At 52.5% G+C, this 13,057-nt stretch overlaps 1 protein-coding gene and 1 long non-coding RNA gene across 2 annotated transcripts in view; one reads left to right on the plus strand and one right to left on the minus strand.

Annotated features, from left to right (window-relative positions):
- Positions 1-636: 636 nt before the first annotated feature.
- On the plus strand, positions 637-3,123 carry APOA4 (apolipoprotein A-IV). The gene is made up of 3 exons (XM_005856821.2): positions 637-861; positions 1,130-1,256; positions 1,944-3,123. The coding sequence occupies exons 1-3, from the start codon at positions 807-809 to the stop codon at positions 2,962-2,964; spliced, it is 1,203 nt and encodes a 400-aa protein (XP_005856883.1). The 5' UTR covers positions 637-806; the 3' UTR covers positions 2,965-3,123.
- A 90-nt stretch (positions 3,124-3,213) lies between these two features.
- The window catches only part of LOC102250571, a 13,475-nt gene continuing 3,631 nt past the window's right edge, over positions 3,214-13,057 (minus strand). The window contains exons 2-4 of the long non-coding RNA XR_313019.2: positions 7,571-7,685; positions 3,576-3,716; positions 3,214-3,253 (exon numbers count right to left, since the gene is read on the minus strand). This is a non-coding gene — a long non-coding RNA (uncharacterized LOC102250571). The remainder of the gene's footprint in view (positions 3,254-3,575; positions 3,717-7,570; positions 7,686-13,057) is intronic.

Consider the following 13,057-nt stretch of genomic DNA (forward strand, 5'->3'; position numbering starts at 1 on the left):
GTCCAGGGAGTGTGGCATGGCAGGGGGACAGGACCCAGCCTTGGGCTGCCCTGCTGTCACCCTGCCTCGTAACCCCTGGCGACCGGCAGAGGGCCGAGTCTCACTCACTGGAGGGGTGAGCATTCTTTGGTCCAAATCAGGAAAACAATGCTTTTACCATCGGCAGCTTGTTAGTGCTTAGTCTGTGCCAGGCACTGTATTGCTTACTTCACAAGACACATCTCGTTTAATGTACCCGACAACCCCATTTTCAAAGAGAACAGGCTCTGCCCCGATCTGTGGCCCTGGGTGTCCCAGTCCAGTGTCTGGTGCTCTGAGATGGAGTCAGATTGGGGCGCTGGGAGGGGGGGTGCTCTCTCTCCCCGGGGGTAGACAGAGGAGGTGTGAACTTTGCCCCCCAAGCCTGGCACCGGCCCAGAGCTGCCAGCTGGGCCTTGGGGACACCTGTCCTGGACTCAGGCATTCCTGGCCTCACTCTCCCAGCTCACACTCCCTCGCTTCCCTTCGTACTGGGTGGGGCGCAAGCCGAGAACAGCTGCTTCTGGTTGTTGCCCAAGCCCGTCTGCTGTCAGCTTCCACGTCACCTTAGGGCCACAAAAGTCCAAGAGGCCTCCTGGGAATGTGTCACCCTCCAGCGTGGAGTCCCACTGGGAGGGGCCGTGGGGGGTGTCCTGGGGGTTTAAATGTCTGGCTGGCCCCGGCTGGTCAGTTCGGATAGGTGAGCCACCCGAGAGCCTGTCTTCTTGCTCCAGTTCCAGGAAAAGTCCAGTGTGGTAGGAGGCTCGGCAGCCCGCGAGCAGCCCAGGATGTCGCTGACCCTGAAGGCCGTGGTGCTGACGCTGGCCCTGGTGGCTGTCACCGGTGAGTAGCAGCTGCCTTTGGATGGGGGCAGGGTGAAGAGTTGGAGGCCCAGGCAAGGGGACAGTCCAGTGCCTGTCGGCCCCGGCTGGACACGAGGGCTGCCCAGCAGCCACCTGGCTCAGGGAGAGCTGGCGCCTTCACAGCTGCAGCCCACTGGCCTTGGTGCCATACAATTGCACACGCGCACTGCCGACCGGCTGCAGCGCAGGTGAACGGGGAGGGACAAGGAAGGAGTCTGGTCTCATGAGCTGCTCTGCTTCCTGCCCAGGTACTCGGGCTGAGGTCAGTGCCGACCAGGTGGCCACCGTGGTGTGGAACTACTTCAGGCAGCTGGGCAACAATGCCAAGGCGGCGGTGGAGGATCTCCAGAAGTCTGAGCTCCCCCAGCAGCTCAAGTAAGCGGGGCCATGCAATGCCTGGGTCAGGGCTGAGCTGGGAGGCAGACCTGCAGCCACTGCCTGCCACCAGCTCCTTGTGACCCTGAGGTCTCCCCAGCTGGAGTCCACGTATGCAAACAGGCCAGCTGCACGGAGAAAACCCTCAGGTGTCTTCCTGCTTGAACTTCCAGAGTGTGGCAAATGCCACCGCTCAGCCTGAGGCTCAGGGAGAAGGGGGGCGGGTAGTCTGCGCTGGGTTCTAACACAGTCCAAGGGATGGCCCGTGGAGTCCGATGGAGGGTGCTGGGGGCTCTGAGGGTGGGCACATGCAAGGAAACCAGCCCCCGTGCTACTAGAAGACCCTGGAAGAATCCAGAACATAACATCTGAGAGAACGGGGCACCCCCATGGGAAAGGCCCTCCAAGGCCGCTCGCACAGGCCGGGAAGCGGAAAGCAGTGCGCTCCAGGCACCTGCAGCTGCGACCAGCGGGAAGGGAGATTGAGACACACACTCAGGGCAATAGCCTGGTCTGCCAGCCCTTCGCTCAAGTCAGGACCCACCCAGGGACAGGCCCGGGAAAGGCTGGGCGAGGCCGGCACCCCAGCTCCCCGGTCCTAGGCAGGGTGTGTAGGGTGAGCGCCAGGTGGGGAAACAAGGTCGGGGGTGACGCCCAAGGTAACCCCGCCCTGCGCCCCTCGGGCAGCTCCCTCTTCCAGGACAGAGTGGATGGCGTGAACGCCTACGCAGAGGAGCTGCAGAAGAAGCTGGTGCCCTTCGCCATGGGGCTGCCCGAGCGCCTGGCCAATGACTCGGTGGAGCTGAAGGCGCAGATCCAGAAGGAGCTGAAGGTGCTGGGGCAGCGGCTGCAGCCGAACGCCCAGGAGGTGAGCCAGTTGATCAACAGCAGAGCACAGGACCTGCAGGACAGCCTGAGGCCCTTCGCCAACGAGCTGCGCACCCAGGTCCGCACGCAGACCGAGAAGCTCCGGAGCCAGCTGAGCCCCTACGCACAGCGCATGGAGACGATGCTGCGTGACCAGAAGGACAACCTGCAGGCCTCGCTGGCGCCCGTGGCCGACGAGCTCCAGGGCCTAATCAACCAGAACGTGAAGGAGCTCAAGGAGCACCTCATGCCCTTCGCCGACGACCTCAAGGAGCGGATCGACAAGCACGTGGAGATCCTGCGCCAAAAGCTGGCGCCCTACGCGAAGGACGCCCAGGAGAATCTCAACCACCAGCTGGAGGCCCTGGCCTTGCAGATGAAGAAGAACGCGGACACGCTGAAGAACAAGCTCCAAGCCGACGCGGATCAGCTGGGCCAGAGCCTGGCGCCCCTGACCAAGAACGTGCGCGACAAGCTGGCGGGCGGCGCTGCGGACCTGCAGGAGTCCCTGGCCCAGCTCGGCAGCCTGCTGGACCTGAAGGTGGAGCAGTTCCGCAGCAGCGTGGAGCCCCACGGCGAGGCCTTCAACAAGATCCTGGTGCAGCAGGTGAAGGAGCTCAACGAGAAGCTGTACCCGGACCCGGACCCGGAGTCGGAGTCGGGGGACGGGCAAAGACTCAAGACCTTTCTGGAGTTGCATCTGAGGAACAAGATGAACTCCTTCTTCAGCTCCCTGCAGAAGCCGGGCCAGGACCAGCCCCTGCAGAAGGAGGGCCAGGACCAGCCCCTGGCGCCCCCCCTCCCCGAGCAGACCCCGGAGCAGGCAGCCCTGGGGGGCTGAGCTGCCCCTGGTGCCCACGCCCGGCCCTGGACACCTGCCCCGCCCTGCCACCTGTCTGTCGGTCTGTCCCAAAGCAATTCCCTTATGAGTTTGAGGACACATGTCCTGTGGAAAATGACGCTACCTCTCGCTACTCAATAAAACTAAGAAACTAGCCCAGCCCGGGTGCCCTGTGACTTTGTGGTGTTGCTGGGACTGAGGGGGTGCCTGGTCCACAGCTTGGCAAAGCTTAGCAGGGGCAGCAGGGGAGACTGGGGGACTCCAGGGCAGGGGAGATGAGACGAGTGTGCTAAGGGGAAAGTGGAAAAAGAAGTCACACATTATCTGAAGACAAAATAGGCCATCCACTCCCTCCGCTTCGCCAACAAATACTTAGTGCCCCCGGTGTGCCCGTCACTGTACTGGGCATCCGCAGTCTGAGTCTGTTGCTGCCTCCCCCCCAGGGGCCCGCTGAGGTGAGCAGGACTGGCCCTGGCTTGGAGAGCTCCTGGCACAGTGGGGAGACGGGCCCTCCTGCCTTCATTCTCCTGTGCCTTTCACTCGACTTATTCCTATGGATTTTGGTTTCGTCTACCCCAGCCTCCCTCCCATTGGAAAACAGACATACTTACCTCAGAGACTCTGGATGGTACTCCCTGGTGTCCAGAGTTGAGGAGCGAGGCCTAGAGACACAGGTGGGTCCTGGAAGGTTGGATGAAGCAGGTGCCCAGGTGCCTCCTGTCGAGCCGAGCGGCCTGCCTAGGGGCCAGCCGCTGGGTAGAGAGGGGAAGAGGAGCTGGGCCCCAGGCAGCCTCTGGAGTGATCTCTCCCTCCCCCGCTCAGAGCCTCAGAGAAGAGCCAGTCCAAGCCTTTGTCCCAAATGACTTACATCCTGGCTGTTCCCTCTGACCTGGGTCTCCAAGTCCACCCTGACGGCCTTTCCTTCCTAGTGGGGTACAGGCTTCCTCAGACACCCAGAACTCGCACTGAGGGCCGGGCCTGGGGAGAGTTCTGGGGTCTCCTCTCTCCATCCCCCTTCCTCCCAAGGTGCTCTCAGGATGGTGGCCCCACTGGCGTGGTCTGGCCCAGCCTGCCCTGCTCTGGCCCTGGGGCCAGCCTGAGCCTCTGCCTATTGGAGGCATTCCACGTGGGAGTCAGGCACACCCGGTTTGGAAGCCTGGCTTTGCCACCGACCGCTGGGTGGCTTGACCTCCTTTGGAAGAGAGGAATGATGATGCTCAGCTCCCAGAGTTGCTGTGAGGGTTTGATGGGACGGTGCATGTTAAGCACTTAGCACAATATCGGGCAGAGTAAACGTGCAATAACTGTTCGTGGTGATGCCACCACGGCTGTAGCACAATAGATGCCCAATGCATGTGCTTTCCTCTCCCTGCTCACTCCTGACGCTGATGCCACTCACATGCTCTACAGCATGAGGCCACCAGGCTGGCCCAGCGAAGACCGCGGGGCCTCCCTAGCCCGGGCTGCAGTCACTCCCACACTCTGGGTCAGCAAGGCTGCGGCCGCCACCTGCACCTGGTGCATAGGAGGCAGGGACTGACTGGGAAAACTCCTGGAGGTTTGCTGACTGGCTTTAGGAAAGGGCCAAGGAGAACACGGCACTCAGAGGGAGTAGGACAGCCCTGGCAGGAGGCTCAGGTGGTTGGAGTGTCATCTGGTTCACCAAAAGGTTGCGGGTTCGATTCCCGGTCAGGGCACATACCTAGGTTGTGGGTTCAATCCCCGGTAGGGGCAAATACTGGGAGGCAATCAATTGCTGTTTCTTGCATTGATGTCTCTCTCTCTCTCTCTCTCTCTCTCTCTCTCTCTCTCAAAATCAATAAGAACATATGCTCAGATGAGGATTTAAAAAGAAAAAGGAACTGGGACAGAGGGCGAGCGGGTTTCTGAGCAGGTTTGGAAACGTCAGAGATGTTCTGAGACCACAGTGGAGGCCACGGCTGACACTGCTTCCAGGATCCCTGGGCCTCAGGGCCCCACAGCTGGGCCTTAGATGAGCCGGAGATAGTTTCCCCACAGCCCCCAGAGCCAGTGGCACTGGGCGAGGGCTGCCTTCTCTTTCCTAGGCCGCCGGTCTCCTGGGTTCTGAGCTGGCAGGTGTCCGCTGGCAGTGGCATCACTTTTGGCTGCCCAGCCTCTGCATCTCCCTTGGTTTCTTTGGGGAATTTCTGCGGAGACATCTTGATGAATGTCACCGTCTGCCTCCCAGGGGAGACGCTAGAACTGCCAGCCTCCTGCCTTCTGCCTTCTTCCTCTGGGATGTGGCCGGGGCCCAGGCGCAGCCCGTCAGACGGATGCTCAGGCTCGAGTAAGGACCTGCAGTCAAGGCTGACCAGAGAGGGGGGTTCTGTCTGGGTGGGCAGGGCAGTGGGCAGCAGCCAGTGCGCAGAGGCCAGAGGCTCCGCCCAGGGCCGGGCTGCCGGGCTCTCCTGGCTCAATGGTGGCAGCAGTGTTGTCCCCGCAGGTCTGGCTTTGTGGAGTGATCCTGGCCACGTTTCTCCCTTAGCTTCTCTTATTCTTGTCTATTTTTCAAACCAAGTACTCTAGCTTTTCTCTAAATTTACAGAAATGTATGAATAAATGATTTTAAAATATATATATATTTTTATTGATTTCAGAGAGGAAGGGAGAGGGAGAGAGAGAAACATCAATGATGAGAGAGAATCATTGATTGGCTGTGTTCTGCAGGCCCCACACTGGGGATCAAGCCCGCAACCTGGGCATGTGCCCTTGACCCAGGACCCTTCATTCCGCAGGCCGGCGCTCTATCTACTGAGCAACACCAGCTAGGGTGATAAAAATTTTTTGCTTGTATCTTCCAGAATGGGTTCTGCGGCTAGCAGTTCAGAACTTGACCTCTCCCTTCACTTCTGCAGGGGCCCCTCCCCCGGGAAGCTGAGCCATCCCTGACCCAGTCCAGCTGGTCCTGTTGATTTTTCTGAGCCAGTGGTCGGCAAACTGTGGCTCGAGAGCCACATGCGGCTCTTTGGCCCCTTGAATGTGGCTCTTCCACAAAATACCACGTGCGGGCACACATGTACAGTGTGATTGAAACTTCGTGGCTCATGCGCAGAAGTCGGTTCATTTTTCCCCATCATCTGTAACACTTGTTATTTTCTATGTTTTTAAAAAAATAATAGTCATAGTCCTAGCCTGTTTGGCTCAGTGGATAGAGCATTGGCCTGCAGACTGAAGGGTCCCAGGTTCGATTCTGGTCAAGGGCACATGCCTGGGTTGTGGGCTTGATCCCCAGTAGCGGGCGTGCAGGAGGCAACCAATCAGTGATTCTCTCTCATCAGGTTCGATTCTCAAGGGCACATGCCTGGGTTGTGGGCTTGATCCCCAGTAGCGGGCGTGCAGGAGGCAACCAATCAGTGATTCTCTCTCATCATTGATGTTTCTATCTCTCTCTTCCTCTCCCTATCTCTCTGAAATCAATAAAAATATATTTCAAAAAGAAGTAATAGTCATTCTCAGGGGACATATATAATACTTTCAACAATAAAGATTTAAAAAAATAGTCATTCTAATAGTATTACTTTATTTTTAATTTAATGTATTTATTTCTTTGTTTTTTTAATCCTCACCTGAGGATATTTTTTCCATTTTCCATGGATTGTTTAGAGAGAATGGAAGGAGGGAGTGGGGGAGAGAAAAAGAGAGAGAGAGAGAGAGAGAGAGAGAGAGAGAGAGAGAGAGAAACATCTATGTGAGAGAGATACATCAATTGGTTGCCTCCTACTCATACCCCAATCGGGGCTAGGGATTGAACCTGCAAGCCATGTACATGCCCTTGACCAGGAATCAAACCTGAGACCCTTCAGTGTGTGGGGCGACACTAACCACTCAGCAACACTGGCCAGGACAATTTAATTTTTTTCCCATCACCATTTATCCCTTCTATGACCTCTTCCACCCACCCACAATCACCACACTGTTGTCTTCATCCATGAGTTCTCCCTCTCTCCTTTTTCTTTTTTGTTCAACACACCCCAAACCAACAGAGCTGTCTGCCTGCTCTCTCTGAGTCTGTCTCTATTTTGCTTGGTAGTTCAGTTTGTTCATTAAATTCCACATATGAGTGAAATCATATGGTACTTGTCTTTCTCTAAAACTAGAAATGAATGAATAAAAATAAATAATCACCAGCTTCTCCAAGACCCAGTCATTGCCCGCTGGCAAGACCGAACCACCTGCGCACAGGAGAACCACACTCACCAAGCGCCAGGGAAGGGCTGTGGCTCTGGGACCGCCCACACCAATCCCTCCCAGGGTCCCCAGAGCTCAGCACAATTTCAGCCTGGAGCTCCGGGCCACCTCTGGCTCCTCAGGTAACCTAGAGATAACGAACTCCGCCCTGGGCATGGGTCAGTGCCCCAACGAGAGTCTCAGCCAGCACCGGCGTGGGCCAGGCTGAACTGCTAGCCACACCCCTGCAGCCATCCCCAAGGTTCAAGGTCAGAATCAGCTGAGAACATCAGAGCCTCTGACGTCTGTGGTTCTGATGTTCTCAGATGAAATGGCCCTGACCAGGGAGAGGCGAGAGCACAACAGGGTGAAAGAGGGCAGTCTGTTTAATTTTTTGAGGAACGACAAAATATTGTACCCATAGGGCCTTGCTGCTGTTGACGGTTGGTCCCAGCTGATCCCAGCAGCTCCTGCATGGGGACGCTGTGTCCTCCTGGAGTTGTCACAGGACAATCTGTGCTCCCAGAAACGCTCTGGAGAGAAAAACAACAAGGGTGGGGTTATCTGAGTACTGCTGTGTCTGAGAGCAGAAGCGTGCGACCCTGGCTATCTCGCTGTGTGATGACAAGCAGCTAATGCTGCTGAGCACAATTAGAGACCCCAGAATTGCCCATCTCAGAGGAGTGAGGATTTGAGCTGCTGGTCCTGAGAAGGTAGATTGGTGATACTGGGACTAAGGAGCTAGGGCCTAGCAACACAAAATCACAGGACATTGAAGTGGAGGGATCTGTCTTGTCTCTCAGTCCCATTCTTTTTTTTTTTTAATATGTTTTATTTATTCTTATAGAGGAAAGAAGAGGGAGAGAGAGAGCAACATCGCCACTCTTTACAGCTGCCTTGGGATGTAGAATCTTGGTGGTTTCTGAGAGGGTAGAGGTCTGTGCACCTTGTTTATTCTTGTATAGTTAGTGCCCAGCACAATGATGAGAACTTACTAGTAGTAGGTGCTCAGTTAGTATTTGTTTAAAAACTGAATGAATTTGACATCGTTTTCCCTGCTCTGTTGTGCAGTACGTGCATGTTCGTCTTTGCCAGGCGAGGCTGAATTGTTTTCCGCGTTTCAGCCAATGTTTCATATTGTACAACAGCCTCCTCATCCACCTCTTCCTTCGGCGGCACCTGGTGCTCCAGGCCGGGGCTGTTATGCGCAGCGGCACGGCTGTGCGCTGCACAGTTCCGAGGGCGCCTTTCCCACGCTGCAGGTGCTATGGAATTGCGTATTCCTGACAAGTTCCACAGTGTTTGAGGAAGAGGAGGCTAATTCTAACTCACGCACAGGGGTGACACGGGCGAGCACCCGATTTGCTATGGCTCCTTAGCCTTTTTGCTCCTTAGTCAGTGCAGTCCATCAGATTGGAGCCCATGGGTGCTCACGGCCCACGATGAGCTTCCTCCAGCCTGCTGAGTGAACTGCACCTGTCTGCCTGCTTTCCAGCTTTCAGGTTGGTGCTGTGGTCTTCCGTTCTTCTTGTCCCAGGTGTCTACATCTTTTCTAAAAAGATCTTTGCACTATAGTTTGAGAGCAGTCTCCGGGAAAGGTGAAATGCGATCCCTGCATGCAACTTGTCTTGTGTAACTGGAGGCCCATAGCCGAGCAGACGCGGCCTTGTGGTGCCTTTGTTTCGGGAGCCAAAGCACCAGCTCCGACCACCTGGAGGTCTTCGCGGCATTGCAAGGGGTTGGGAATAGTAATGAACCTGTCAGAAAATATTCTTTCATTTTAAAATATACATTAAGTAAATAACCGTGGAATGCATGCATTTAGCTATGAAGATGTTCATTGCAATACTGCTTGTAATTTTGAAAATTAAATACAAACCAATGTGCCCTGGCCAAGGAGCTCAGTTTGTTATAGTGTTGTCCCAAGATGCCAAGGTTGTGGGTTTGATCCCTCGGTCAGGGCACATACAAGAATCAACCAATGAATGCACAAATAAATGGAACAACAAATCAATGTCTCTCTCTCTCTCTCTTTCTCTCTCTCTCTCTCCCTCTTCTTCTCCCTCTCCCTCTCCCTTCTTCTCTCTCTCTAAGATAAATAAATAGCCCGGCTTGTGTGGCTCAGTGGTTGACTATCAATCTATGAACCAGGAGAGCACATGTCTGGATTGTGGGCTTGATCCCCTGTGCCGTGCCAGCTCAGTCAAGGGTTCAAAAGCCTGAGGGAGGGCGGTGAAGGATGAAGAAAAGACAGACAGAGAATAAGCTGGGTCTAGGTAGATCTTCCTGTGCCTGGCTGAGGCCACAGAGAGAGATCCAGACAGCAAGCTGAGCCTTTATTTTATAGCCAGAGGTAAACAAGGTAGTGGTCACCATAGTTACAATGTTCTTGTGAGTTTCACTTGTTTTGGCAGCACTTGCTACATTTCCCTCAGCCCATTAGCTACCCAGAGAAGATCTAGGGAGCCTCATAAGGTCAAGCTTAATTATGCTAAGAGGGCTGTGCCCTCTAAGCTGGGACTTGTTTGTGGCTTTGCCAACAAGTCAGTCCGAGGCTTAACCCTATAGCCGCTCCCTACATCTCATCTTTTTTTATTTTTAAGCTACTATAATAAAAGTAAAACTTAAGCATCAAGGACAAAACTCTGACTATTAAAACAATAACAAAACAATTCCAATGCAAAACTCAAACTACAGACATGTTAACATTTTAAAACTTAAACATCAAGCAAGAATAAAGCTCTGGCTATTAACAAAACAATGCCAATGCAATACAGCAATAAGTGAGAAATCAAACTACAGTAATGTTTTTCTACTAAATGAAAGTTTCTTTTGCTCATTTACTCAGAGTCCTCGGACTTGGCTGCGCAAGACTTCGCAGAAGACTGGCAGCTAACCAATGCTAGCATAGCCAGAAACATGGTTGAGGGAGTAGCTTCCACATCTTGCTTTTCTACCATCTGCTGGGCCTCAGTTGTTAACTTCTTCAGCTGACCCCGTGCTGGCACTTCTGTCCCTTGCGTAGCCTTCCTTTTCTTCTTTTTTTCCACTTTGCTGTCATCGGGGCAACTCTGTCTTTTGAATGAGGGGACAAGAAGTTTCTCTGGGTCCATGGTGGTGATGCACGTAATGCTCTGGCACCCAAATTGGCTGTGCTGCTCCTTCTGGAAAGATACAAAACACAACCTCTTCCCCACATCATTACTGAATCTGGTAAAACTCTTGTCTGGTTTGTGCATCCTTCCACCGGGCTAAGTCAGTGGAGGCTATTGCACTGGAGGCCCGATGCCTTTTGGCTGCTGTACGACCCTCTGCGTCACAATTCAAAAAATTTAAAGTATAAAGAGCATGACTGAGTTTGTTTTGAGGTGACACATAACATCCGTCTCCCCCTTTCTGTTTTAGTAATTGCATTTTAAGAGTATGATTGGCTCTTTCCACTATTGCTTGACCTTGAGGGTTGTAAGGGATATCAGTTTTATGACAAATTTGATATTGCTGACAAAAATGCTGAAAAGCAGAACTAGCATATGCGGGTCCATTGTCTGTCTTTAGCTCTAAGGGAGGTCCTAGTACCGCAAAGGTGGCTAAGCAATGATTAATTACATGCTTGGCACTTTCCCCTGTTTGGGGAGTCGCAAAGATAAAGCGGGAGCAGGTATCTATATTAACATGTACCCATCTATGCTTACCAAATTCTGGTACGTGGGTGACATCCATTTGCCAGATTTGATTAGGTTTAAGACGCCTAGGATTAACCCCCAATGATTGTACAGGGCAATGAATTACACACTGAGAGCACTGCTTAACAATCTGATGAGCTTGCTCCCAAGAAATACGGAATTGTTTGCACAAGGCAGCAGCATTTTGATGATGCAAAGCATGGGAGGACTGGGCAAGAAAAAATGGGGTAGCCTCTTGCATTACAGCAAGGAGGTAATCAATAGCATCATTGCCTATAGCTAACGGACCAGGGAGACCTGAATGAGATTGGATATGACCGATAAAGCAGGGAAATTGTTGTTTCTAATGACTTTTTGAAGGTTGAAAAATAAATGAAAGAGTTCCTCTGAATTAGTGTGCCCTATAGTAGCCGTTTCAATAATTTTGGCCATACTTACCACATAGGCAATATCACTATATAGGTTAATGGGCTCCGTAGCAAAATCTGTCAAGGCATAAATAAGAGCTTGTATTTCTACCCTTTGTGCTGAAATATAAGAGGTTTGAAGGACCTTTGCACCTCTGCTGCAGTAGTATCCAGCCTTTCCAGAACTGGATCCATCTGTAAAAATGGTTAATGCCTGAGGTATAGGTTGTGACTTCACTATCTTTGGGAAGGTAAAGGTAATAACTGAGAGAAATTGTAAAACCTTATTTGCTGGATAATGGTTACCAACCTGTCTGGAGAAATTAGCAAGTGCAATTTGCCAATTTGTTGATTGTTGCCAGAGCCAGTGTTGCTGTATAGCTGTAAATGGCACTACAATAAGGTTAGGGTCTCGGCCCACTAACTGGCCTGTTCGAAGGTGGGCTCGAGTTATTAGCTGGGAAACTGAATCGTGGAAAGGAGTTAATACCTTAGTTGGAGAATGAGCCAAATATAGCCATTCAACAACTCCAGGAGCTTGCCAAATGACCCCAGTGGGTGTATGTGTAGTAGGGAAAATTAAAACCTGTAAAGGAAGGGAGTAATCAATTCTAGGAAGCTGTGCTGAAGTGAAGGGATCCTCAACCTTACGTAAGGCTGTCTTGGCTCCCTCTGTCAAGCAGCGTGGGGATGACGGAGATGAATCTCCCCTGAGTATATGAAATAAAGGGCTGAAGTCAGCAGTGGTTAATTTTAAAGCAGGTCGAACCCCGTTAATATCTCTTAATAATTTTTGGAAGTCATTCAATGTAAGTAAAGTGTCAGTCCGAATTTGAATTTTCTGAGGTTTTATTGTTTTTCCCTCAATAATGCTGCCAAGATAAGAAAAAGGAGATGTCCTTTGGACTTTTTCAGGTGCTCTGCATAATCCTGCACAATGCAGGGAACCCTGCAAATCTATATAGATAGTATTTAGAAGCGTTTCATTATTATGAGCTAAGAGAATGTCATCCATATAATGAATAATATAAGCCTTGGGATATTTTTTCCTTATAGGATGTATGGCTGCGGCCACAGAATCCTGACATCAGGTAGGACTATTGGCCATGCCCTGAGGCAATACTTTTCATTGATACCTCTTTATGGGCTCCTTAAAATTTATTGCAGGGACACTAAATGCAAATCTTTTGCAATTCTCAGGATGGAGAGGAATAGTAAAAAAAACAGTCCTTAAGATCTAGTACCAATAAATGATATTTCAATGGGATACCTGCTGGGGATGGTAACCCCGACTGAAGGGGCCCCATAATCTCCATGGTTTTATTAATTGCCCTTAGGTCTTGCAATAGTCCATTTACCAGACTTTTTCTTTATTACAAATACTAGAGGCCTGGTGCACAAAAATTTGTGCACTCAGGGGGGTCCCTTAGCCTGGCCTGTGCCCTCTCACAGTCTGGGACCACTTGGGGGATGTCCACCTGCTGGCTTAGGCCTGCTCCCCAGGGGATCAGGTCTAAGCTGGCAGTCAGACATCCCTCTGGCAGCCTGGGAGCCCTTGGAGGATGTCCACTTGCCAGGGGGGAGCAGGCCTAAGCTGCAGTCAGACATCCTTAGCGCTGCTGAGGAGGCAGGAGAGGCTCCCACCAACACCGCTGTACTGGCAGCCGTCAGCCTGGCTTGGGGCTGAGCAGAGCTCCCCCTGTGGGAGCGCACTGACCACCAGGGGGCAGCTCCTGCATTGAGCATATGCCCCCTGGTGGTCAGTGTGTGTCATAGTGACCAGTCATTCCCAGTCATTCTGCTGTTAGGGTCAAT

Source organism: Myotis brandtii, unplaced genomic scaffold, assembly GCF_000412655.1.
Source record: "Myotis brandtii unplaced genomic scaffold, ASM41265v1 scaffold105, whole genome shotgun sequence".
Taxonomy (NCBI): domain Eukaryota; kingdom Metazoa; phylum Chordata; class Mammalia; order Chiroptera; family Vespertilionidae; genus Myotis; species Myotis brandtii.

Bases quoted from the DNA above. Each gene is read 5' to 3' on its own strand.
- APOA4 (XM_005856821.2), top strand. From the start codon at position 807: ATGTCGCTGACCCTGAAGGCCGTGGTGCTGACGCTGGCCCTGGTGGCT. The intron at 862-1,129 runs GTGAGTAGCAGC...CTTCCTGCCCAG, and splicing joins GGCCCTGGTGGCTGTCACCG to GTACTCGGGCTGAGGTCAGT. The intron at 1,257-1,943 runs GTAAGCGGGGCC...CCCCTCGGGCAG, and splicing joins GAGCTCCCCCAGCAGCTCAA to CTCCCTCTTCCAGGACAGAG.